This window comes from Hordeum vulgare, chromosome 2H (assembly GCF_904849725.1).
Source record: "Hordeum vulgare subsp. vulgare chromosome 2H, MorexV3_pseudomolecules_assembly, whole genome shotgun sequence".
Classification (NCBI taxonomy): domain Eukaryota; kingdom Viridiplantae; phylum Streptophyta; class Magnoliopsida; order Poales; family Poaceae; genus Hordeum; species Hordeum vulgare.
Genome location: NC_058519.1, coordinates 26,087,137 through 26,114,485, shown reverse-complemented (window position 1 = coordinate 26,114,485; position 27,349 = coordinate 26,087,137). Strand labels below are relative to the sequence as shown.

Here is a 27,349-nt window from a genome sequence, read left to right as displayed (position 1 = left end):
CATGGAGCAGCCAGCTCCCCACAGTGTTGTTTGCTATTGGCAAATGCACTTGCCTCTGTTGCACGTAGCATACAGGAAATACTCAATGCCACTAGTGCTATGGATGAACCATATAAAGACAAAGAGAATGTTGAACCAAATGTGCAGCAAAGAGATAAATTGCTTAGAGCTGCACGACTGAAGAAAAAAGAGGTTCCAGCAACAAAATTAAGGAGAAAGAAAACTTGGCTTGATAAGTTACTCAAGGGGAAGCGCATACCATTGAAATCTACCGCGCCTACCAAAACGGGAGAAAATGTATGTTGCAATTGGTACATGATATGTTTTTATTCTTCATTTGTAAACTAATTACTATATTTTTCATTAACAGCCAAAAAAGAAGAAGGATGGTGCGTAAAAAAGGAAGAAGGATGGTGTGATGCCCAAGATGCGACCCTATATTCAATTTGGCACGAAGGCCTCGTCAGGGATAGAAGCGCATCTCGTCATGTCGCAAGAATGGATATCGTTACAAGTACATGTACTGAAAAGAAGAGATATATATAGAATTGGCTTACACTCGCCACAAGCTACATCACAGTCACAACAGTACATTACATATTCATCAAGAGTAAGAGCAGGGTCCGACTACGGACGAAAACAAACGACAAAAGAAGAACGACGTCCATCCTTGCTATCCTAGGCTGCCGGCCTGGAACCCATCCTAGATCGATGAAGAAGAAGAAGAAGAAGCAACTCAAAATGAACAGTCAACGCGCTCGCGTCAAGTAACCTTTACCTGTACGTGTTGTAGTAATCTGTGAGCCACACGGGACTCAGCAATCTCATTTCCAAAGGTATCAAGACTAGCAAATCTTAATGGGTGAGGTATGGTTAAGTGGTGAGGTTGCAGCAGCGGCTAAGCATATATATGGTGGCTAACTTACGAGTATAAAAATAAGAGGGGGATGATCTACGCATAACGGACGTGAACTACTGATGATCAAATGAATTATCCTGAACACCTACCTACGTCAGACATAACCCCACCGTGTCCTCGATCGGAGAAGGAACTCACGAAAGAGACAGTCACGGTTACGCACACAGTTGGCATTTTTTAATTAATTAACTTCAAGTTATCTAGAACCAGTGTTAAACAAAAGTTCCACGTTGCCACATAACCGCGGGCACGGCTTTCCGAAAGATTTAACCCTGCAGGGGTGCTCCAACTAGTCCATCACAAATTACCACAAGCCGCATAGAAATCCTCCATCACGAAGCTCGCGATCTCGTCGGATTCCCTAGTGGAAAACCTCAACTCTGAGATTACCCAAAGCATCACCGGAATCCCGATGCACAAGATATTTCGTCAAAGGTAAAAATAATCCAGCAAGGCCGCCCGACGTGTCGACGATCCCGATAGGAGTCGCGTACCTCGTTCTCAGGACACGACGGATGGGTCACACTAGGAGATACCAAACCTCGGGTTGCCCCGCGGTGGCCCCGTAGTCTGCCAATTTGGACCAACACTCATGAGGAGCACTGGCCGGGGGTTGATTAAATTTCCTCGGGTTAATTACTCCCTATGCAGATCATTAGTTATTAGGCAAATGTAGTACCAAAGTTGGGAATTGCCAGACCAGCTTTAATCTAAAACGAATTATCAAGGGGGTCCCCATAACAACCCCGATCGTGTTAGGAGCGCTCGCTTATGGAACATAACACCGGTAGCCGAAACTAAGGGGGCAAAGGTGGAACAAAACACCAGGCTAGAAAGGCCCAGCCTTCCACCTTTTACCAAGTATATAGGTGCATTAAATTAAATAGCATTAATATGGTGATATGACAAGGAACCCATGTTATCACATGAAAGCAACTACACCTGCAACTAGCAACGCTATCAACAGGGTTAAGCAAGCAGTAACATATCCAATCAGTGGTTTGCTAGATTGAACAGGTTGAGGGTAATCATGGCATTGTTGAGAGGCTGTTATTTAACATGTGGTAGGCAACGAGACATAATCGATAGAAGCGATAAACTAGCATGGCAATGATAGTAATGGTATCTGGGGAAATGGTCATCTTGCCTGAGATCCCGCTTGGAAGAAGAACAACTCCGTGAAGTCGGTGAACCAACGTAGTCGAACGGGTCCTCACATTCCGACACGCTTGCGGAACTCTATCGAGACGGAGCAAACCGGAAACAAACATCAACACAAATATTCACCACACGATGCACAACATGATGCACAACCTACTATGATGCATGATCAGTTCAATGATGCAAGGGATGGCATGGCAATTCACCTCACGCAAACTCTACACATTAAATGAAGCTCGATATGCAACGGGTTGCATATCGACGAAACTCCACGTTTAATTATTTAATTCACTACCGTTAATTTACACGGCAATATTAAATTGTTGTTAACATGGCAAGGGGTGAAGCGGTGATCCTACATGGCATCCTAGACGGTTTAACTCGCGGAACATAGAACGGAGCAACGGCACAAGAACATGCAACACAAGATGTATATGCCATGAATGTGTCATGCATGCGAGTTCATAACACAGGCAAGAAGGGAAAGAAACAGGTGTCGCCACGGCGAGCGAAAACGAACCAAGGCGGCAAAACGGAAACGATGCCACGGCAACGTTCCTATCCCGATAACTCATCGAGATAACGTGCCAACGAATAGGGAGCGTGTGCGGGAACGCTAAATAAGGAATGGGGTGATCCCGGTTACCGGGTTCCCATGTGTCGAGGCACAACAAAAGAAGTACACGTGCAACGGGCAACATACGGTGCATACATATATTCAACTCATACAACACATGCATTCGCTACACGACATGTCTCATAGGTATACCTTCGACGCGTGCGAATCGGAGCGGATCGGTTCGAAGCGGCCGTCGTGGAAGTCGAGGTCGTCGTGGTCCTCGGGTCTCGTCGACGGTAGTCGTTCGCTCGGCGTCGTGGTTCACGGTCTTCGGCGTCGGTAGTCGAACTCGTTTTCGGGGTCGTCGAGGACGTAGTTGTCGTCGTGGTACTCGGGTCTCGTCGGAACCATGAAGGCGGGAATGGCGCATGCGGCGGCGGCAAACAGCAGCACAAGCAAGCGACGGAGGCCACGGCTACAAGCGGCAGCAACTAATATCGGGCTACGGCGTCTAGCACTAGTAGCAACACTCGGCACAGCAGCTAGCAAGCAACATCTACTAACAACATAGTAGCAAACTACAAGCAGCAGCAACACGCATCAGCAGGGCAGCAGCAAACAATAGCAGCTACAGGCAAGCAACTAACCTAGCAGCAACAAGCTAGCAACCGGCTAGGCACGCAACGCGCAACAACAGCAACCTACAGCGACGGCAGCCAGCAGCATCAAGCAGCAACGACAGCAAGTAACAACAGCAAGCAGCAGGCACAGCATCAGCTAGCAACAGCGACAGCAGGTGCAGCAGCAAGCAGGCCACGCAAGCAGGCACAGCAGCAAGCAGCAGCGCGACAGCTCGGCAGACACAACAAGCATGCGCAGCAGCGACAGCAAGCGCCAGCGGCAGCAGCACGCAAGCGGCAACGGCTCGGCACTAGCGCAGCAACAGCAACGGCAGCAGCAGCATCAGCGACACAGGGGCCTCGGGCCGGCCGGGAGGAGCCGAGAGGAGGAGGTCGGGGCCCTGGAGGGAATGGCCAGCGCGGCGACCACCGGGGAGCAGGGAGGGGGCGACCGTCGGGGAGCAGGCCATGGCGGCGCCGGCGGAGGTCTCCAGGCGGCGCGGGGACGGAGGCGAGGGCTCGCGCGGGGGCACGGCGGGGCGGAGCAGGCGGCGAGGCGCGGGGTTGGCGGCGCGCGGCAGAGGTCGGCCATGGCGGCGTGCTTGCAGCGCAGGGCGAGGGAGCACGGCGCAGAGGAGTGGATGACGGCGCTTGCGAGGGAGAACGAGAGGAGAAGGGGATCGACGGAAGCTGCGCGCTAGGGCTGGGGGAGCCTGCTCGGCCCTGGGCCGGCTGGGCAGCTCCTCCTCTCCCTTCTTTGCTATTTTTTTTTGTAAAACAGCAAACCCACTCACACGAAAAGGATTTAACAAAAGAAAAAAATAAAAATAATAATGAAAATATATTTTTTAACTACTTAAAAACATACCCCAACTATAAGAAATAGATTGGGCATTTTTTAAGAATAAAAATAAACCTTTCTTTTGAAGAATAAAATAAATCCCTTTTTTAGAAATAGAAAGAGACTCTAATTTAAAAAAAAAAACAAAAGAAAAAAAAATAAAGGAAACCCAAGGGGTTGCCCCCACATTTAATAGAAAGAAATTTTGAAGAGGAGGAACATATTGTTTTGAACCAAAAAAAATGAACTTTTAAATCTGCCTCAACTAAACTGAAAGAAAGGAGTTTGAAAACATGGTGGAACATAAGGGGTAAGAGCTTGATTTTGTTGCACCCAATCACGTTGCAAGGCCCTAAGGCACATACACACATGCGCTCACACTCAAACAACGAGGTGCAACTGGCCACACAAGACAAGCACAGAGATGACATGATGCCATGCATGATGCAATGATGCAAACTAAATGAAGAGACCACAAAATAAAATAACCACACGACGAAAACAGAAATAAAGGAGAATCTTCTGGGGCGTCGGTCTCGGGCTGTCACAGATGGTGTGCAAAAAAAAAGAATAATGATGTAGAGTCTCAAGTACTAGTGGAGAAGTGTGACGACACCAAAGGAGTAAATATGGAGCCCCAAGAATGCAATGCTATCATGAGTTTCACCCAGCTCTTGACAGCTCCGCCTTGTGGTGAGGATGATTTGTTCTAGCGTGCAAGCTCGCTAGAAGTATTTTGAACATAGTTAAGTATAGTATTTTAGACTAACTATAGTCGTCTTTTGGGACCTCAGTGTACAAATCAAATGACACTAAATGGCTGTTAAGAGCTTGCTGAATTCACTGGAAAGTGGTACTGAAACTTCAAATCATGTACTTCTAAATTACTTGTGATGAGGTGGGTTGTCTGAATCTAAATAATGATGAATGGCATGTCTAAACTTCTTATGAATATGAATGTAAACAGTATATTTTTTGTGCATCTGAGTGCAAACAGTATTTAAATATGAATCTGAGTGTAAACAGTATATTTTTTGTGAATCTGAGTAAAACAGTATATTTTTTGTGAATATGAATTTCTTATGAATATGAATGTAAACTGTTGCTTGCACTGTTTCCGGACTAAAAGGTTGATGTTTGTATTGTGTTTTGTTCAAAACACTTATTTGTACTGTTGAATGACTAAAAGATTTGTATCTGTATCATATAAAGTTCAAAACTCTGAAGTTTCAGAGCATATGGGCTGAAAACTGTGAAGTCTGGATGTTTTTGTCTGGAAAGCTGTGATGCGTTGGATGCAGGCTGGACGGTGGAGGGCCGCGTGGCACACGGTTGCATGTCACCTGATCAGTCTGACAAAACAAAACAGCTTAAACACTGGATTCGCACCTGTGAAACACAACAAAACTAGCGGGGATAAATAAACTTTTGAACACATATTATGGATAAATTGAAGTTGGGAAAAGAATAGTTCAGAGCTCACTAATGGCCTGTTCTGAATATCTCCATTCCGATTCTATATTTCTGACTTATGGAAAGATATACTTATTCTGCCATCCTCGCTCTAGCAGGACTCTTACTGCCAGGGAATACTGGCTGTACGAGAAGCACAGGAATTGGAAAAAAACAAACACCAGCAGGTTGAACACAGAAAACCAAGATCAACAGATATAAAACGACTCCAAACATGATGACTATATATGGTAGCAACATTAACTGATGAAGTTCCACCAACACAACCGAACGATACAATGACCAGAGCTTTAAGCAGTTCAAACACTTCTCGAGCTTTAAGCAGTTCAAACACTTCTCGACACAAATAACCCAAGCGACTAAAACAACTATCGCCACCACCAAACACCGCCACCGCCACCATAGATGTGGTAAAGAACCTGACACCATCTCATTTCTTCTTGATCGCAGCCTTGGTAACCTTGGCGCCGGTCGGCTCCTTCTTCTCCACGCTCTTGATCACACCCACAGCAACCGTCTGCCTCATGTCACGCACGGCAAACCGACCCAGAGGAGGGTACTGGGCAAAGGTCTCCACCACCATGGGCTTGGTTGGAATCATCTTGACGAACCCAGCATCACCGTTCTTGAGGAACTTGGGCGCCGCCTCCAGCTCCTTGCCGGACCGCCTGTCGATCTTGGTCTGGATCTCGGCAAACTTGACGGCGATGTGGGATGTGTGGCAGTCCAGCACAGGGGCATAACCGTTGCTGATCTGGCCAGGGTGGTTCATGATGATGACCTGGGCAGTGAAGTTGGCAGCCTCCTTGGCAGGGTCGTCCTTGGAGTTGGAAGCAACATACCCACGCTTGAGATCCTTGACAGCCACGTTCTTGACGTTGAAGCCAACATTGTCACCAGGAAGCGCCTCCAGGAGAGACTCATGGTGCATCTCAACAGACTTGACCTCAGTGGTAAGGCCAGTAGGGCCAAAGGTGACAACCATGCCTGGCTTGATGACTCCAGTCTCAACACGTCCCACTGGCACAGTTCCAATGCCACCAATCTTGTAGACATCCTGAAGGGGAAGACGCAGGGGCTTGTCTGAGGGCCTCTTGGGCTCATTGATCTGGTCAAGCGCCTCAAGCAGGGTAGGGCCCTTGTACCAGTCAAGGTTGGAGGACCTCTCAATCATGTTGTCACCCTCAAACCCAGAGATGGGGACGAAGGGAACCTTGTCAGGGTTGTAGCCGACCTTCTTCAGGTATGAAGAGACTTCCTTGACAATTTCATCGTAACGGGACTTCGAGTACTTGGGAGTGGTGGCGTCCATCTGCAACAGAACAAAAGAGCAATCCCATAAGATAAAACATAATTATTGAAAATTAGAGATGCAAACAAACACAAACACGAGAAACCAGCAAGTACTAGTGTGATGGCAGTTGCAGAGAATAAGGCATAACAAGCAAGCAAACAGTTCATTAGTCACTGAACATATATGATGACTTATGCTACAAGATGACCTAAGACTAGCAACAAGGCAAAAGTTATTCAATTAGAAGCAATTCAGCGGTACTAACGAGACTGGACATTTACCACGTAATTCTGAACCTTCACACATCAAACATATATGGACATTGCACATTTCTAAATTAAGAAAAAACAAAGTGGACAGAGGCCATTCAGTATACAGGATATTTCAGTACTAATGAACATTGACATTGACTTCCGAAAGTAAACAAAACATATGAAGTTGAATAGCAAGTATACCTTGTTACAGCAGCAAATCATCTGCTTCACACCAAGAGTGAAAGCAAGGAGAGCATGCTCACGGGTCTGGCCATCCTTGGAGATACCAGCCTCAAAACCACCAGTGGTGGAGTCAATGATAAGCACAGCACAATCAGCCTGGGAGGTCCCAGTGATCATGTTCTTGATGAAATCACGGTGACCAGGAGCATCAATGACAGTGCAAGAGTACTTGGTGGTCTCGAACTTCCACAGAGCAATATCAATGGTGATACCTCTCTCACGCTCAGCCTTGAGCTTGTCAAGCACCCAGGCATACTTGAATGACCTCTTGTTCATCTCAGCTGCTTCCTTCTCAAACCTCTCGATCACACGCTTGTCAATGCCTCCAAGCTTGTAGATGAGATGGCCAGTCGTGGTTGACTTGCCAGAGTCAACATGGCCAATGACCACAATGCTGATGTGGATCTTTTCCTTGCCCATGGCTGTTAACTACCTGCATAGACAATAAGAGGTGGTGATAAGAGTTCAAGAAATTCAATATTACTGTCTTACATTCAAATGAATAATGATTCATTGACAGTGATAATTTGGAACAACAACAAAATTAAACTATACAAACATTTGTAAATATACTGCATCAAAAAACACAGGCAGTGGCAGTGAAAACAGCTAATCCAGCGTAAGCATTGAAGATCTAATTAGCATCAACAGCACAGGATAACAAACATAATTACACACTGGAAAGCACCACTACAATTAATTCAAATTCATCCAGGGACAAAATTAGAAATATGTCCCAACGCTTCTTAACAGAAGATTAAGATAAACCTAATGACCAGAATACCTTGTCAAGTAGCCAAGCATGATCTAATCCGAAAGGGCAAGATTAGCAGGCAAGGCAACTACTTAACAAGGTAATTCAGGTTGAGAGCAAAGCAAATTGGAGATGCAGGGGGTCGTCTGCAGAAACACCCAATAGGAATCGAACCTATATGAGAAGGCCCCCGCAAGGAGGCCTTCAGTCTTTACCATTAGACGATGGGCACTTTTGCATCTCCAATTTGCTAACAATAGCACCACAACTTGTTACATATCCAAACTAGAAAAATTGCATACCAATCAGCGTAAAAACTGCAGGATGCTACAAACTAGTGCTGCAGGATTAATCAATTCAACATGCAATCGAGATATATAACGAGATGTACATCTACCTACCCCAACGACTGCAAATTAACCGATCGATCTACGGCAGGGCCAGTTTAGAACAAGAGACGTAGAGATCTCATCAAGCTATCAACCATAACCATGACTGACCATAACCATGCAAAGTTAAACAGATTCAGATCCTCGGAGACCAACACGACAAGCTCATGCGACAGGCTCGAGATCAAACCGAGCAGATCTGGGTAACCAGATCACGCGACAGGGTAAGAAACGAAACCGAGCAGATCGACCCGGATATCACCTACTGGCGGGCTAACGACCTACGCATGCGACGGCGTACGAGCGGGAGGGGGTAACCACCGGCGCGGGAACGGCCGGCGGGCGGCGAGGAGGGGTACCTGGCTGGCCGGAGACGAAGAGGAGGGGGGGCGGCGATGGGGTCAAAGCCTGCGGCGGGGGTGGGGAGGAGGAGGGACGATGCCGTCGGCCCCGCCTTATATAGGATCTCACGGGCGCCTAGGGTTTATCCGCGGCCTCTGGATCTTCGAACGGGCGGCTGGGATGGCGGTCACGTCTGGCCCGTTCGATCCCGATCGTGCGGTCGCTGGTGGCGCGCTGTGCTTTCGTTTTTTGGACTTTCGTAGCGCCTACGTTCGCCTTGGCCGTGAGGGAATATCCTCTTGCTTAAAATCGGAAATTGTTGAGGCCAAGTCATGTAAATGAATCTGCCTCAAAGAAAAAAAAGTCAGGTAAATGAATGGATGGATATAGTTGGGCCCGACGAAATTAGTTTTGGCTGCTCCCGTGGATGGAGAGTGATGCAGAGCCAAGATTCACTGACTAATTGACCACACATGTGTCTGCTCCCACCCCCCAAGGATCGATAAAATCAGAAGTACCTAGTGTATATTTGACTGATATACGTTAGTATGTATGTATTTGACCCCCCTATCAACGGTCATATCTAAATTCTGGCTCCGCATAATGTGAATATTCATCTTATGTATATATGAACATGGTAACATGCATTGATAGAAAGATGTTAAAGACATGTAGGCTCACATTGAGCTTTTTTCTACAGGTAGAACCTTACTTTATTCATTTTGAGTTGTTCATGTGTATCTCCCTGGTAAGACAATGGATACAACGCTTTTGAACCATTGGACTAACTTCTTGTGAAGGTATAATAAGCTACAGTTCATGAAAAACGTGTTTTGCGTGTTACGCGGTTCTACGGGGTTTGTTCTACAGCGTCAGCCAGTAAACTGTAAAAAATTAAATTTCACAATTTGACATCAATTTCAATGATTGGCGACAAACTTACACAATTAAACATAGTTTGTGCACAAATTAAATCATAGTTTTCAATCAAGACGCAAAAGAACGTCATGCAAAAGCAGCCACCGCTTTCACCACCATCTTGGTCATCGTTCTTGCTCTCCAAAACCGCAAAAGAACCTCACACAAATTGGTGTAGTTCTTCGATCTCGCGCGTTTTTTCGCTTACTCTTGGTCGAACACCGGCTTGTCAACCTTCTCCAGCCCATCTTCTTCCTTCCCGTGATCATGCACGCCACCATCCAACTCATTGTAATTGTAATAACTGATCGAGGCTTGATCTATGTCGACAATGTTATCGCCCAACAAGTCCACAAACTCGGCAATTGCATCGGTTCAAGCCATCCCTAATACGCTCATTAATTCACAAACAGACGCACTCACGAATAAAGAAACAAGTGAATAAATGAAAGTTTCATACATTGCACCCATTCGGCATGGTAGTCGGCAGGCATCCTCGGGGTTGCTCTTGACGGTGCAAGTGGGGGAGCCGTTGGCGAGGTTGCTCTTCCGGCCGGCGTCGCGGATGGTGGTCCGGACCGGGCGGAGGGAGATCAATGAAGGCGAAGGGAAGGGGAAGCGGGAACCGCCGTGTGGAAACGGCCATCCCGTCAAAAATCACCGTTGATAGGGGTCTAATGTTTACTATGCAGCTTTATTATTGTAGAAGTTGTTGAGCCTCCAAGTGGAGAGTTTTGTAGGACATGAGCAAATTTCCCTTAAGTGGATGACCTAAGGTTTATCAATCCGTGGGAGGTGTAGGATGAAGATGGTATTTCTCAAAAAAAACTGCAATCAAATACAAGAAATCTCTTGTGTCCCCAACACATCCAATACAATGATAAATTGTATAAGTGCGCTAGTTCGGCGAAGAGATGGTGATACAAGTGTAGTATGATAGTAGATATAGGTTTTTGTAATTTGAAAATATAAAAACAGCAAGGTAGCAAATGGAAACCAGCGAGCAAAATGTTGTATAAATGCTTAGAAATAAGGCCTAGGGTTCATACTTTCACTAGTGCAATTTCTGAACAATGCTAACATTGTAGAATCATATGGTCATCCCTCAGCATGCAACAAAGAATCACTACAAAGTTGATAAGTAGTAGAGAACATAAGATGAATTTGGTATAGGTAGTAGCACCACCTCAAAGTTATTCTTTGTGGTCAATCATTTGAGCTATTCCTATAAGTGTCACAAACAACTCTAGAGTTTGTACTAGAATAACATCCATGATACATATCAATCAACCCTAATGTCACCTAGATATTCGAATGTCACCTCAAGTATCTGTGGGTAAATTATGCGACATGCATCAAACAACGTCAGATATATCGTATTCAATTCAACACAAAGAACTACAAAAAGTACCCCCAAGATTTCTATGGGAGAACTTAGTATGAAAACGTGGAATGAACCCCTATGCATAGATCCCCAAGGTCACCGAAATCCGCAAGTTGATGCAATAACATATATGAAGTGAATCAATAGAATATCACATTGTCACCAGAGGTATCCACATGCAAGACATACATCAAGTGTTCTCAAATCCATCATTCAATCCAACATAACGAGATCTCAAAGGGAAAGATAAATTCATCACAACAAGGTAGCAAGGGAAGAACATCATTTGATCCAACTATACTAACAAAGCTCGCGATACATCAAGATCGTGACATCACAAGAACACGAGATAGATAGATAGATAGATAGAGAGAGAGAGAGAGATCAAACACATAGCTACTTGTACATACCCTCAGTCCCGAAGATGAACTACTCCCTCCTCATCATGGCCTTTGCCGGGATGATGAAGATGGCCATCGGAGATGATTTCCCTCTCCGATAGGATACTAGAAAGGCTCCAGATGGGTTTTTCATCGATACAGAGAGTTGCAACGGTGGAGCGGAAGTTCTTTGATTATTTCTAAGGGTTTCTGTATATATAGGATTTTCTTGGCGTTGGAATCACGTTAAACAGAGCCATGTGTGCCCCACAAGGCATCAAGGCGCGGCCAGGGGGTGGCCACGCCTTGTTGCCTTATGGCCCACAAGTGGCTCCCCTCTGGTAGTTCTTCCCTCCAATGTTGCTCATATGTTCCAAAAAAAATGTCAAAAAGTTTCACGCGATTTTGAGAACTTCCATTTTCTGCACAAAAAATAACACCACGGTAATTCTGCTCAAAACAGCGTCAGTCCGGGTTAGTTCTAAATAAATCACAAAAGTGCATCGAAGCCATATAAAAGTATTGTAAAACATAGGTGAATATGACATGAATCACTACCCCTATTAAAAGCACGAGTAGGCAAATCCAAATCACAATCTAAACCGTCTAATTACATAATCAATGGCCTAAAATCTTGGTTAACGAAAATTTCGTTAACAAGACGCTAATCCTCGCAACTCGCACGTCCTCTTCCCCCGCCTCCCCCTTTCACGCCCCTCGGCCCGCTCACCCGCACGTCGCTCGTCCCAGAACCAATCCCCTCTCGTCCCAGAACCAATCCCCTCTGCATATGCGCCTCCTCTCTCCTCCATCGACACCAAGCACCCTAACCGCTCCTCCCCGACATGCCTCGACGCCGCCCCACAACCGTGCTCCCGCACCCTACCCCACGCGTCACCGTCTCTCCTCCCAACTATCGTCGTCACCTCGCCTCACCATCCTCCCAGCAGAACGACAACCGGCATGGTCGGGGTCACTCCCTCACTCGCTCGAGCGTAACCGCCTTCATACAGTGAGAGCAAAGCGGATGCAGCGCTGGATCGAGTGGGCGGCACTGGAAGACGCATGGTTGGGGCGCTGGACTCGACCGGTGCGAGCGCTGCCACTCCTGCATACCAGGTTGTGGGCGAGGACGCGGGCTTGGGTGCCGCTGCTGCCGCCGACGGATCCACCACCACTAGCCAATTCGAGTGCGATGTTGTTTTAATTTTTAGATCCTGCGATTTTACTTTGTCCTTGTCGATTTCCGTCGGATGCATGGATTTCAGAGGACCAACGCGTGGATTTACAATCAGTCCTCTTCTGATGATTCTACTTGCAGGGATACCAATGCGTGGAAGGCGCCGCGGCCATGACAACAACATGGATGGAGCTGCTCCCAGTATGGTGTTTTATCCATTTTACACGTTAATTATGTGTTCCGTGGCTAGGTGTCTTGTGCAGTCCTAACATAGTTTATGCAGGACACTAGCAAGTGTTCCCCGTCGTACCTAGAGAAAATCAAGTTCGATGTATGAAAGGTTTTGCTCTTTCAAAATAAATGCATTTGTAAATAACAACCTTAATAATATTTTTAGGGAGGCTTAAGAAGGTTTCCTGAAAGTACTGAAAGGATCTGAACTTCAAACTCAGTTTTTTTTTCTTTGGTTGCTTGGCAGTACAGTCTGCAGTATATAAAAAATCTTCTCATTTCTTCAGTTATAGTCACATCTCTTGAGAAATCTTGTTAGAGGAAGGCGATGGGCTTTAGATAACTCAAAAAACGGGATAGTGGTAAATAAGAGGAAAATTGATCTTTGTAGTAAGGGCAGATTTATAAAAGTTTGGTACCAAATTTACCCTATTAGAAATAACAATTGATGGAGCTGGCATGTAAAAGGTAAGTACAATTTTTAAGGGAGGGGGGTATAACATCGTTGATTTTAGCTCTTATTGTTATAGATGGGTGGACAATACATCTCTACTCTGTCCTTTCCATAATTCTTGCCATGGTTTTAGTTCAAATTTCTTGACCAGAATTATGCATGAATTGGAGGGAATACTTTGGTACTTTATTAGTTTATTCTTGTTTATCTCTCATATATGTGTGCTCGTAAGCATTTCAGTTAATGTTTTGCTACCATGACAACACAAAATTCAGTTCATTGATTATCGGTTGGATATCTGATTGAACAAAGAAATGTATATTTAGGCATTGGACATGTTTCATGTCTGAAATTCCAGACTAGGCATTAGTTAATGGATAGATATACAAGGAGTAGTCTTGAAGTAAGATTGGTACAAGAAGGTGATCATAGCATCAGATTGTCTTAACTTGGCGCAAATCTCTGGTCATCATGCATGGGCATATCTCTTCCACCACCAAATCCAAGACATAAGTCAATGGTGGCTAACTTTTGGTGTATTTATTTGCTTTTCTTAGTCGATGGTGTAATAGTTATTTATTGGTTAGATCAGCTACCCAACTTGTATCTGTTCCGTTGTATGAGGCTCGAGGGTTAACCCTAGCTCTTGTGACAAACAATTCAATCAGAAAGTTGCTTTTTTTATATTTCGATTATCAAGCATGCATTTGTATACCAATGGTCAATTCTGAAACATAATAAGCAAGACCATGCCCTTTTGGCCATCGAACAAAAAAGTCTCCTCCGTCCTTTATTTGCACCAATCCTTGTGTAACCACATTGAAAAAGACTTGAGTTTCTAGACGGAAATAATAAATCAATGCGAGTTGTACTAGAGTATTGCAGATGATGTTGTTTATGATCATTTAGTGATAACACACAACATGCTATCTGGTTTGAAAAGGTGGTTCGAAATCTAACTTTCTCCAAAAGCAAGACTTGATGAGATTACCACTTATAAGTACTAGACTTTTTAGAATTCTTTCTTAGCCTTAGATGACCTTGATGTCATGAATGAATTTATTTTCCAGTGAATAGACACGTATCTAGCTCTGCACTTGTTTCACCTTTAATTATGAGTAAGTTTGCGACTTCGCCTCCTGCTAGAAATCTTGATTCGTCGCCTGTGATTGATGATGCTTGTGATACTACTGCTAGAGATGCCATGCTTGATACTATGTCTGATGATGCTATGCTTGATACTATGCCTGATGATACTATACTTGATACTATGCCTGATACTAGAGATGCTATGCTTGATACTGCTTTGCCTGATGATGCTAGAGATGCTATTTTGCCTGATGATGTTATGCTTGATACTGCTAGAGATACTCCTTTGCCTGATGTTCCACTAGGAGTGTTCCTTGATGCTCATATTGCTAGAGTTACTGCCAATGCTCGTGATGCTTCTGAAACTGCCGATACTATTGAGATAGAACCTGCTTTTGCTCCTGTTAGATCTAGCTCTCCTAGATATGAATTGCCTGATATACCTGAGGGTTACGTTATAGAGGGAGAGATAGCTGAGGATTTTCTTGCGTGTAAGGATGCCTATGACGCTGAGAAATTACTTCTCAAGTGGAAGGAAAAATCTCGGGAAGCTAGGCTGAAAAATGACCCAAAGTTTGCCACTTCGCCTATCTTTGTCACCGATAAGGATTATGAATTCTCTGTCGACCCTGAGATAATCTATCTAGTCGAATCTGATCCTTTTCACGGTTATGAGTCTGAGACGGTCATAGCCCATCTTGCCAAACTATCCGAAATAGCCAACATTTTCACTAATGAGGAGAAGATCCGCCACTACTATATCCTTAAGCTGTTTCCTTTCTCTCTAAAGGATGATGCTAAAGCCTGGTTCACCTCTCTTGCTCCTGGATGTGTGCGTAGTCCCCAGGAGATATTCAATTACTTCTGTGAAAAATATTTCCCTGCCCATAAGAAGCAAGCTGCCTTGCAGAAAATATACAACTTTGCTCAACTCCAAGAAGAGAGTCTTCCACAAGCTTGGGGAGGCTCGTCCAGCTACAGAATGCTTTGCCTGATCACCCTCTTAAGAAGAACGAGATACTTGATATCCTCTATAACGGACTTACCAATGCCTCTAGAGACTACCTAGATAGTTGTGCTGGTTGTGTTTTTAGGGAACGAACTGTAGAACAAGCTGAGACCCTACTGAATAACCTCTTGATCAACGATAATGCTTGGACTATTCCCGAACCACCTCCTAAGCCAACTCCTAAGAAAAGAGGTATTCTATTCCTCAGTCCCGAAGATATGCAAGAAGCCAAGAAATCTATGCAAGAGAAAGGCATTAGATCTGAAGATGTCAAAAATCTACCACCTATCGAAGAGATCCATGGTCTCGATAACCCGATACAGGTAGTAGAAGTGAATTCTCTGCGTAGGTTTGATGAGAGTGATATTCCTTTTGATAAACTTGCTAGCCTATGCTTTGATGAATTTGACAACTTTGTCGCCAAACAACAGAGTTTCAATGATTATGTTAGCAGACATTTGGAACAAAGTACTCGTATGCTTAGCCATTTAAGTGCTTGTGTAGAGAGAAATGTCAATGATCTGAAGCTTTTGAGTAAACATGCCTCTATGATTACTACTCAGGTAGAACAAGTACTTAAAGCTCAGAATGACTTGCTCAGTGAATTAAATGACAACTCTGTCAGAGTCATTACTAGAGGAGGCAAAATGACTGAGGAACCTTTGTATCTTGAAGGTCATCCTAAGAGAATTGATCAAGATTCTCAAGGAATCAATGCTCATACACCCAGTCATCCTAAGGAGAAGAAGAAGGACGATAGGAACCTGCACGGAAGTTCACCAAATACTATCACACCTGAAGAACCTAATGATATTTCTGCGTCTGATGCAGAAACACAATCAGGTGATGAACATGAACCTGATGACAATATGGACAATGATGTTCGTAATGATGCTCAACCTAGCAATGACGAGGATGTGGAGATTGAACCTATGGTTAATCCTGATGATCCACAACCTAAGAAATACGACAAGAATGACTTCACTGCTAGGAAGCATGGTAAAGAAAGGGAGCCATGGGTTCAGAGACCTATGCCCTTCCCTCCTAAGCCATCCAAGAAAAAGGATGATGAGGATTTTGAGCGCTTCGTTGAGATGATAAGACCCGTCTTTCTGCAGATGCGGTTAACTGATATGCTCAAGATGTCTCCGTATGCCAAGTACATTAAAGATATCGTGACTAATAAACGGAAGATACCAGATCTTGAGATCTCCACCATGCTTGCCAACTACACTTTTAAAGGTGGAACTCCTAAGAAACTTGGTGATCCCGGAGTGCCCACTATACCTTGCTCCATTAAAGGAAACTACGTAAGAACTGCCTTATGTGACCTTGGAGCCGGTGTTAGTGTTATGCCGCTCTCTCTTTATCGTAGACTTGAGTTGGATAAGTTGACACCCACTGAAATTTCTCTGCAAATGGCCGACAAATCAACTGCTTTCCCTATCGGCATTTGCGAGGATGTGCCTGTTGTGGTTGCTAATACCACTATCTTAACAGACTTTGTTATCTTGGATATTCCCGAGGACGATGCCATGGCTATCATCCTCGGAAGACCCTTTTTAAGCACTACAGGGGCTGTTATAGATTGCAACAAAGGCAATGTCACTTTCCATGTCAACGGTAAAGAGCACACAGTGCACTTTCCGAAGAAACGATATCCAGTACATTGCATCAATGTTATCGAAAAGACTTCATCGATTCTCATTGGGAGCTTTGAATGCCCTATTCCTCATGTCAAGATGAAGTATGACTTGCTTGTTCGGGAGATTCATATCCCCATTGTTACAACCCGATGCCGACACCCTAGAAGATTCCCCTTCTATTCTGTTTTCGTCGTGTGTCTATTTTCTTTTGTCGCATCATCATCGCATCATGCGCATCATCGGCATTGCATCGGCACCCCGTTGCCGCCAGTTTTCAAAACTTGCATCCATTGTTAGTTGCCGGTTCGCGTCGTTGTCCGTTCTGAGCCCGACAGCACACGCACGCGCCCGCGGCATCGTCGAAACCTTGTTTTAAAAGTGTGTTTAAAACTTTCTCTGATCGGGGTGAAGCTTGGCATGCGGTCATGATTAGTTATAGCCAGGCCGCCTGTCGAATTTCGTCGCGATCGGAGTTCGTCTGGTACCCGAACGGTCGACCGTAGCGGCACCGTATTCGGTCTACCGCCGGACGTCTGTCGGTGTTTTAAAATTCGTTACCGCGCCGCCCGTTTTCCCTCTCGTCTCCGGTAAACCACTCTACTCAGCTAACCCTAACCCGCCTCTCCGATCGGACCACACGATCGCGATCGGAGGGTCGAAAAACCCCAGATACCCTCTAACCTAGCCCCTCTTCCCTATTTAGACACCCCTAGACTGCCCCTTAGGGAAACCCTATCCACTACATAGTTTTCTATGCCCACCAACCGAACCAGCCGCCCCGAGCGATCTGCCTCTCTCCTCCCCACCGACAGGGCCCGCCAGGCCCACGGCTAGCCCGCCGGCCCCAAAACCGCCGCCGCCGCCTCCCGTGCTCCCGTGCCCCCCGCAGCCCGAGCCCCTCCTCCCGAGGCAGCAGCCTCGCTGCCGCAGTCCCGCGCCGCCCCGCAGCCTGGATCCCGCGCCAGCACCGAGGCCCGCCGCCGCCGGTGCTCGTCCCCTGCCGCCCCGGTCGCTGGAACGAGCGCTGCAGCTTCTCCGGAAGCCCAGATCCCGCTGCAGCTCGGAGCGCCGCCCCGCCACCGGTTGCCCGTGTGGCCGCCCGCAGATTCTCCCGTCGCCGGATCTGGAACCCCCACCTCCGGATCCATCAGTTCCCTGCGTCACCTCGCCTTGCCGGGGCCCCAACCGCCAGTGCCGTCTCCCTGGCGAGCCGCCACCGCGACGTCGTTCCCTGTCTCGGGCACGAGGACAGGGACGAGCGTTCCCTCGTCAATCCGAGTTGGGCCAGCGCCCCGCAACCGCTCCCCAGGCCGCCGCGTGGGCCAGAGCGCCCCACGGCCCAATCGGCTCCGACGGCCTGCCTCCTCTCCAGGAGCCCCTCGGCCCACTGCCTCCTCAAGGCCTGCTAGGTGAGATCCCCCAGCCCCCTTTTTTTACGCATAGCCGCCTCTTAGTTATTTTTTTACGCCTCAGTTTCGGCCCAGTAGCTTTTATAGGATTTATTTTTCGGTTTAGACAATTTCAGGATTTAGACATATATTAGAATCCCCGTATCTTTTAATCCGTAAATCGGATCGCGACGTGTAGTATATGGTTTCGGCGTAGATTTTCGCGTAGAATCTGTTTTTGCAACATGCATAATTGTTTGACATCGTTTAGCGTGCCTAATGCCTAGTTTAGCGTGCTTTATCAATAGGTTTAGTGCCCGCATTTATTTTCCGCGCATGTCCGGATTGCCCAAATGCCTTAGATAAAATGCCCATGTTTTAGGAACCACTTTTCCATGTATTTTGGAGTAGACGTTGGTATTTTTGCGTGTAGGGATTGCCGCTAGTTTATTTTCCCGTGAATAGGTTTTTTTCTCGCATTTTCATGTGGTATTATTTTGTTGTGCAACCCCACATATTTTATATGTTTTCGGGGTTAGTTCGCGCGATATTTTGCCGTGATGCCCTTTTGTTTAATTCATAGGATTTATTCCGTGCTTCGTTTGACGGAGTTGTCAACTAGGGAGTTGTTCTTGGGTGTTTAGTCTAGCCCCTGGTATTTTAGTTGCAATAGAAATGCATGTTTAGGTGTGGTTTGCTTCCTCTCAAGTTGCTAGAAATAGTGCTGATTTGGAGGAGCTGAAATATTTCTAAGTCTGAGATCTGTTATATTTTGTTGCTGTCTTGTCTTGCTTGTATCTTGTGATTTGTAGCTCTTTTGAGGTTGGTCCAATGGAGTTAGTTGTACCTTGTGTTTCTCTAGCATGCTGTGAATTTTCATGCCATTTGGAGTCCTGTAGCTATAGGTTTTGCTGCTGTCAATATGGATTCAGATCGAAAACTGCACTTTCATGAAGTGTAATTTTCACTAAGTCTGAAATAGTGTGTGAGATGCCATTTTGTGTCTTCTTTCCCTAGTGATCCATGATGCCATGCTAGTTGTTGTTAGTTGTTTGTTGTAGTGATTCTTGCCCTCTTTCGTGCCATGCCTTGGTTGAGTATATTTGAGTTATGTAGCTCGTAGTTCTGTGGTGTAGAAAATGCTATGTGGCTGATTTTGGCAGATTGTAGAGATTTCCTGTTTTGCTCGTAGTTGTTGAACCGTAGCTCCGATTTGATCGTGTCCTACATGAAACTTGCTTAGAATCTTATGTAGTTTCATTTTATCTTGTTGGTTGTATGTTTTGAAGTGCTCGTGACCGCCGTTGCACACATATTTTATTCATGTCATCATATCTTGCGGTGCTTGTAACTTTTGATCCGTAGCTCCGTTGGGGATGTTCTCTATGTGTAAATTGCTTGAAATGGCGCGTAGAATCACGTGAACCTTTTTTTTGCTGTTTAACAACTAATTAAATGTGTTAGTTCAGATCTGGACAGAATTGTAAATTAACATGTGAGGTCGTCTCGGAGGTGCTATATGTCATTTCCGACCTCATTTAAAATGCCTAGATAAGTAGTTTAATTACGCTTCACCTCTTGCCATGTTTAACCACATTTAATATTATCGTGTATATAATCGGGATAAAAGTAAATAATCAATGTGGAGTTTCGTCAATATGCTACTCGTTGCATATTGAACTTCACTTAATGTGTAGTGTTTGTTTGTGTGATTTGTCATGCCATGACTTGCATGTATATAGGTGGTCATGCATCATATGTGTTGTGCATCGTGTGATGAATTCCGTGTGTTGATTTGTGTTTCCGATTTGCTTCGTCTCGATAGAGTTCCGCAGCATGCCGGATTGTGAGGACCCGTTCGACTACGTCGGTTCGTCTGCTTCACGGAGGCATTCTTCTTCCAAGCGGGATCTCAGGCAAGATGACCATTTCCCCAGATACCATTACTATCATTGCCATGCTAGTTTTACCGTTGCTACCGTCTATGTCTCGTTGCCTACCACATGTTATTTTATCAGCCTCTCAACCATGTCATGAAAACCTTCAACCTGTTCGACCTAGCAAACCACCGATTGACTATGTTACCGCTTGCTTAACCCTGTGTTAGCGTTGCTAGTTGCAGGTGCAGTTGCTTCCATGTGATAACATGGGTTCCTTGTCATATCACCTTATTAAAAGCTAATTAATTTAATGCACCTATATACTTGGTAAAAGGTGGAAGACTCGGCCTTTCTAGCCTGGTGTTTTGTTCCATCTTTGCCCCCTTAGTTTCGGTTACCGGTATTATGTTCCATAATAGAGCGCTCCTAACACGATCGGGGTTGTTATGGGGACCCCTTAATAATTCGTTTTAGATTAAAGCTGGTCTGGCAAGGCCCAATATTGGTACTACATTTTCCCAACATAATAAATCTGTTAAAATGAAATGCATAGGGAGTTAGCGCTACCCGAGGAGTAATTCTACATAATACAGGGAGGGCCAATGCTGATGGTGCAGGTCCAAAATAGAGCATTGTGCGGGGCCACCGCGAGGAAACTCGAGGTTTGGCACTCGTACGCGTAGCTTATCCGTCGTGTCCTGAGAACGAGATACGCGGCTCCTATCGGGATCGTCGACACGCCAGGCGGCCTTGCTGGATTAGTTTTACCTTTGACGAGATATCTTGTGCATCGGGATTCCGGTGATGCTTTGGGTAATCTCAGAGTTGAGGTTTTCCACTAGGGAATCCGACGAGATCGCGAGCTTCGTGACTGAGGATTTCTATGCGGCTTGTGGTAATTTGTGATGGACTAGTTGGAGCACCCCTGCAGGGTTAAATATTTCGGAAAGCCGTGCCCGTGGTTATGTGGCAACGTGGAAACTTTGTTTAACACTGGTTCTAGATAACTTGAAGTAACTTAATTAAAACATGCCAATTGTGTGCGTAACCGTGACTGTCTCTTTCGTGAGTTCCTTCTCCGATCGAGGACACGGTGGGGTTATGTCTGACGTAGGTAGGTGTTCAGGATCATTCATTTGATCATGAGTAGTCACGTCCATTATGCGTAGATCTTCCCCCTCTTATTCTTGTACTCGTAAGTTTAGCCACCAAATATATGCTTAGCCGCTCCTGCAACCTCACCACTTAACCATACCTCACCCATTAAGCTTTGCTAGTCTTGATACCTTTGGAAATGAGATTGATGAGTCCCCTGTGGCTCACAGATTACTACAACACCAGTTGCAGGTACAGGTAAAGGGGACTTGATGCGAGCGCGTTGGTTGTTCATTTGGAGTTTCTTATTCTTCGATCTAGGATGTGTTCCAGGCCGGCAGCCTAGGATAGCAAGGATGGACGTCGTTCTTCTTTTCTCATTTGTTTTCGTCCGTAGTCGGACCCTGCTCTTCTTCATGATGATTATGTATTGTACTGTTGTGACTCTGATGTAGCTTGTGGCGAGTGTAAGCCAATTCTATATATATATATATATATATATATATATATCTTCTTTTCAGTACATGTACTTGTAACGATATCCATTCTTGCGACACGACGAGATGCGCTTCTATCCCCGACGAGGCCTTCATGCCAAATTGAGGATAGGGTCACATCTTGGGCGTGACAAGTTGGTATGAGAGCAGTACCGACTTAGGAGCCCCCTTGATTGATCGAACTTGGCCGAGTCGAGTCTAGTGAAAAACTGCTTTGAGTCTAGTTATATATCGGAGAGTAGGATTCTTTTTCTCCTCTTCTATGCTCTGGTGAGGAATCTTGACGTAATAATTTATTTCTACTCCTCTTCTCACTCAAAATTTTTTAGGATCACGCGGATATTTTGGAATCTATATGATGTCGATGTGACGGAGTTCTGTCTTGGTGCCTCCTATCTGCTTTGAGTTTCAGGGGAGTTGAGCTCCAGGGGATTCTTGAGCACATCGTTATCATTCAGATTTCTTAGTATCTCAGAACGAAGGATGTTCGTAATTGCTGCAATACTAGTAGTGGCGAGATAACCCCGATGTCTCAAGTACTGGTGCAGATTGTTCGGGAGTACTGCCATACTTTGTATCGTTGTGATCACGAGGGTCTGTTGTAGATGAAGGTCCGAGATTCTGGTTGTGTTTTGATGGATGTGATACAGGTGACGGGTTAGTATAGGAGTTGTGTGATATTACTCCTTGTATCCGTGTACCAGATTGCATGACCAGATATTTCGGGAATTCTTAGGTGGGAATTCAAGTAGCTACTTATAGGACGATCTTCCAACAAATTTGTGTTGCTTCGATGTCAAGTGGTGATTTCAGATCTTTCCTAAGTGGTGTTCTCATATTTTTATGAGAGTACTAATCCTTTTGCTCAAATCAGATTGTTATGTCAATTCTTGTCTACCGGAGTCGTCATATCAATTCTTTTTCAATCGGTGTGCTTCTCTTCAGGAATGCAATCCTCTCCAACTTTGCAACGTCAATCTTTCTATTTTTATTCCAGAGTTTATCTCATCTGTCCCAAGTTGTTTTTATTTTTCCCCACCCTCCTGCCCTTTTTCTCAGTGATTCAATTTTCATCCAAGAGTTTTCTTTTCATTGTGCTTCCGCTGTCTGTTCCTTTCTATCTTATCCGTTGATTCATCGTGAAGATCCTCACGAGATTCGTGTCATATTTGTTCATTCTTGTCATCCGTACCGGTGAATTTAATTCAGTTGTCCATGTTCATCATATTCCTTTCGTCCTTGTAATTCTTTCCTGTGTTGGAATTTCTTATCTAGTCTTCTGTTGGCATTTATCTCTATTCTTTCTGGAGTGTTGAAGATATCCCAGTAGTTTCTTGTTATCAATTCTTTTAATTATTTCAAGGTGCTCAACCTCATCAAGTTTCATTTGTACGGTGCAATATCTCTCTTCCAAGAAATCTTTTCAACGGTGGTTTCTTTGAGTGGCCCCATAACCCACAGGTTCTTTCCCAGGATCTTTCCTCGCGCTTTTAATCTTTTTCCGGAGATCTCTAAATCTTTTCAACTATGACATAAGTATGAATTTCATCAGTCATACCCCTTTTTCAAGATCAATTTGAATTAATTCTCATATTAGTTCAACCTTGCATTCTTCATTATTCCGGAGTGTCTCATTATCCTGGGTGGTGTTCTCCTCCTCATTCTCAGCTTGCAAATTCGAAGGAGTGTTTCTCTCAATCTTGGTCCATTCTATTGTAGATTCATCATTTCAGCTTGGTGTCATCATCTTATTTGCTCCAATCATGAGTGATCCCTTCTTGCTATCTGGTGCTTCTCTGAGTTGTTTTTATTTCTCGTTCCTCCGAAGGCCATCGTTTTAGAAGATTCTTCGTTCTCAGCTTTTAGCTTTCGTCCTCAATTCTTCTCCATTGTTGTCTCTTCGTTCGTCTCTCGTTTATCCGGTGCCTTGTTTTAGCTCCCTCTCAGGTGGCTCATGCTCTCTTCGTTCTCATGTATCTCCATTAATTCGTGGTGTTCCCATTCAATTCTGAATTCTTACCGGTGCTTCCTTCAATTATGCCTCAAGTGGTGCTTATCTCTGTGTCTCTTCAAGTTTCTTTCAAGAGTAATAAGTTGTATGCTAAATCCGTTGCTTGTCATCAATTAAACTTGATGAAGGATAAGCACAACATAATTCTTATTCTTGTTCATAGTAATCTGAATTATTCTTCCGGAGTGGTTCATGATATCAATTCTTTTCTCAAGCGCTTATTTTCTTTTCCGGAGTTCCAAGTCTATCCGTATCTCTTTGTGAAGCTTCATCTAAATCATCGCAAGGCCTTTAATCTTATTCATTTCTACCTTGATATCTTTGCATCATTCTTTTGTATATGGAGGTCCTTCATGGTGGTTCATCAAGGTTTCAATTCATTCCCAAGTGTTCTTCAAGATTCTTGTTGGAGAACCTCAAATATCCTTTCTCTTGCATTTCCAAGTGCATTTGTTCTTCCCTTATCCTTTGAGGTGGTATTATAGCATTCTTGTTAGTGTAGGAGTCTCGAAGAGATTTCCTTCCAAATATGAGATAATTAAACCCATCAATTCTATGATCATGAGATATTTTCAACCCATGATTTCTTCATTGAGCTATCTTGGTTTGGATTTCACCTAAAGCTTTTCCTATGGATTGTTGCTATTATGGTGCTTGTCATTATTCCAAGTTCTCAATGTATCCTCTTGGTGTAAGAAATTGCTCATATCTTGTTTCTCCCAATCAACCCTTGTTTCTGTTAGTGGCTGGTTGTCACTTCATTAATTTGAAAATGTTTCGATAAGACCACTACTATCTTGATCTTTCGTTGTTGTTTTCCAACAACTCCGTTCAATTCTTCTTGCAAGGGTGCTTGTCAAGTTCATTTGTGGTGATAGTTATCATTCTTTTCTTCTTTCTCTTCTTCCGTATGAGCTAGTTCATATTCTCTTGTTCCGGAGGCATTGTGTTATTTCTCTTTGGGTCTAGCATCTTGTTCTATCAAGATCATGGTGTTCCCTTCCTCTATTTAGTTGTTGGTTGTGAATATTGTCTATTTCTTCCATCTTATCGAAATTTTTGGTCCCATTTTCCTACCGAAGTGCTGCCGAAATTTTCCGTGAATTCTTGCTTCTTTCTCATATCATTCCTCATCTCTTTGCAACCTTCAAGGATCGTTGGTTTCACTCGTTTGTCAAAGAAGCGACTAAGTTTTTACCTCCTATTCTTTCTCATCCTCTCCCTCTTTCATTCTTGCATCTCGAGGCGAGATCCTCTTGTAGTGTAGGAGAGTTGTTACAGCCCGATGTCGTCGCCCTAGAAGATTCCCCTTCTATTCTGTTTTCGTCGTGTGTCTATTTTCTTTTGTCGCATCATCATCGCATCATGCGCATCATCGGCATTGCATCGGCACCCCGTTGCCGCCAGTTTTCAAAACTTGCATCCGTTGTTAGTTGCCGGTTCGCGTCGTTGTCCGTTCTGAGGCCGACCGCACACGCACGCACCCGCGGCATCGTCGAAACCCTGTTTTAAAAGTGTGTTTAAAACTTTCTCTGATCGGGGTGAAACTTGGCATGCGGTCGTGATTAGTTATAGCTAGGCCGCCTGTCGAATTACCTCGCGATCGGAGTTCGCCTAGTACCCGAACGGTCGACCGTAGCGGCACCATATTCGGTCTACCGTCGGACGTGTGTCGGTGTTTTAAAATTCGTTGCCGCGCCGCCCGTTTTCCCTCTCGTCTCCGGTAAACCACTCTACTCAGCTAACCCTAACCCGCCTCTCCGATCAGACCGCACAATCGCGATCGGAGGGTCGAAAAACCCCCAGATACCCTCTAACCTAGCCCCTCTTCCCTATTTAGACACCCCTAGCGTGCCCCTTAGGGAAACCCTAGACAATGCATAGTTTTCCGTGCCACCAACCGAACCAGCCGGCCCTAGCGATCTGCCTCTCTCCTCCCCACCGCCAGGGCCCGCCGGGCCCGAAACCGCCGCCGCCGCCGCCTCCCGTGCTCCCGTGCCCGCCGCAGCCCGAGCCCCTCCTCCCGAGGCAGCAGCCTCGCTGCCGCAGTCCCGCGCCGCCCCGCCGCCTGGATCCCGCGCCAACACCGAGCCCCGCCGCCGCCGGTGCTCGTCCCCTACCGCCCCGGTCGTCGGAACGAGCGCTGCAGCTTCTCCCGAAACCCAGATCCCGCTGCAGCTCGGAGCGCCGCCCCGCCACCAGTTGCCCGCGTGGCCGCCCGCAGATTCTCCCGTCGCTGGATCTGGAACCCCCACCTCCGGATCCATCCATTCCCTGCGTCACCTCGCCTTGCCGGGGCCCCAATCGCCGGTGTCGTCTCCCTGGCGAGCCGCCGCCGCGACGTCGTTCCCTGTCTCGGGCACGAGGACAGGGACGAGCGTCCCCTCGTCAATCCGAGTTGGGCCAGCGCCCCGCAACCGCTCCCCAGGCCGCCGCGTGGGCCAGAGCGCCCCACGGCCCAATTGGCTCCGATGGCCTGCCTCCTCTCCAGGAGCCCCTCGGCCCACTGCCTCCTCAAGGCCTGGTAGGTGAGATCCCCCAACCCCTTTTTTTTACGCATAGGCGCCTCTTAGTTATTTTTTTACGCCTCAGTTTCGACCGAGTAGCTTTTATTGGATTTATTTTTCGGTTTAGATAATTTCAGGATTTAGACATATATTAGAATCCCCGTATCTTTTAATCCGTAAATCGGATCGCGACGTGTAGTATATAGTTTTGGCGTAGATTTTCGCGTAGAATCTGTTTTTGCAACACGCATAATTGTTTGACATCGTTTAGCGTGCCTAACGCCTAGTTTAGCGTGCTGTCTCGATAGGTTTAGTGCCCGCATTTATTTTCCGCGCATGTCCGGATTGCCCAAATGCCTTAGATAAAATGCCCATGTTTTAGAAACACTTTTTGATGTATTTTGGAGTAGACGTTGGTATTTTTGCGTGTAGGGATTGCCGCTAGTTTATTTTCCCATGAATAGGTTTTTATCTCGCATTTTTGTGTGGCATTATTTTGTTGTGCAACTCCACATATTTTATATGTTTTCGGGGTAGAAATGATTTTTCTGTGCAAATAGTTTTAGCTTTTGAGCAAGTTAGTTCGCGCGATATTTTGCCGTGATGCCCTTTTGTTTAATTCGTAGGATTTATTCCGTGCTTCGTTTGACGGAGTTGTCAACTAGGGAGTTGTTCTTGGGTGTTTAGTCTAGCCCCTGGTATTTTAGTTGCAATAGAAATGCATGTTTAGGTGTGGTTTGCTTGCTCTCAAGTTGCTAGAAATAGTGCTGATTTGGAGGAGATGAAATATTTCTAAGTCTGAGATCTGTTATATTTTGTTGTTGTCTTGTC

The 27,349-nt window shown here is 45.4% G+C and overlaps 1 protein-coding gene across 1 annotated transcript; it reads right to left on the bottom strand.

Annotated features, from left to right (window-relative positions):
• Window positions 1-5,771: 5,771 nt before the first annotated feature.
• Window positions 5,772-8,995, bottom strand: LOC123424588 (elongation factor 1-alpha). The gene is made up of 3 exons (XM_045108227.1): window positions 8,867-8,995; window positions 7,323-7,797; window positions 5,772-6,885 (listed from the first exon to the last, which is right to left on the bottom strand). The coding sequence occupies exons 2-3, from the start codon at window positions 7,782-7,784 to the stop codon at window positions 6,004-6,006; spliced, it is 1,344 nt and encodes a 447-aa protein (XP_044964162.1). The 5' UTR covers window positions 7,785-7,797; window positions 8,867-8,995; the 3' UTR covers window positions 5,772-6,003.
• Between the last annotated feature and the right edge of the window lie 18,354 nt (window positions 8,996-27,349).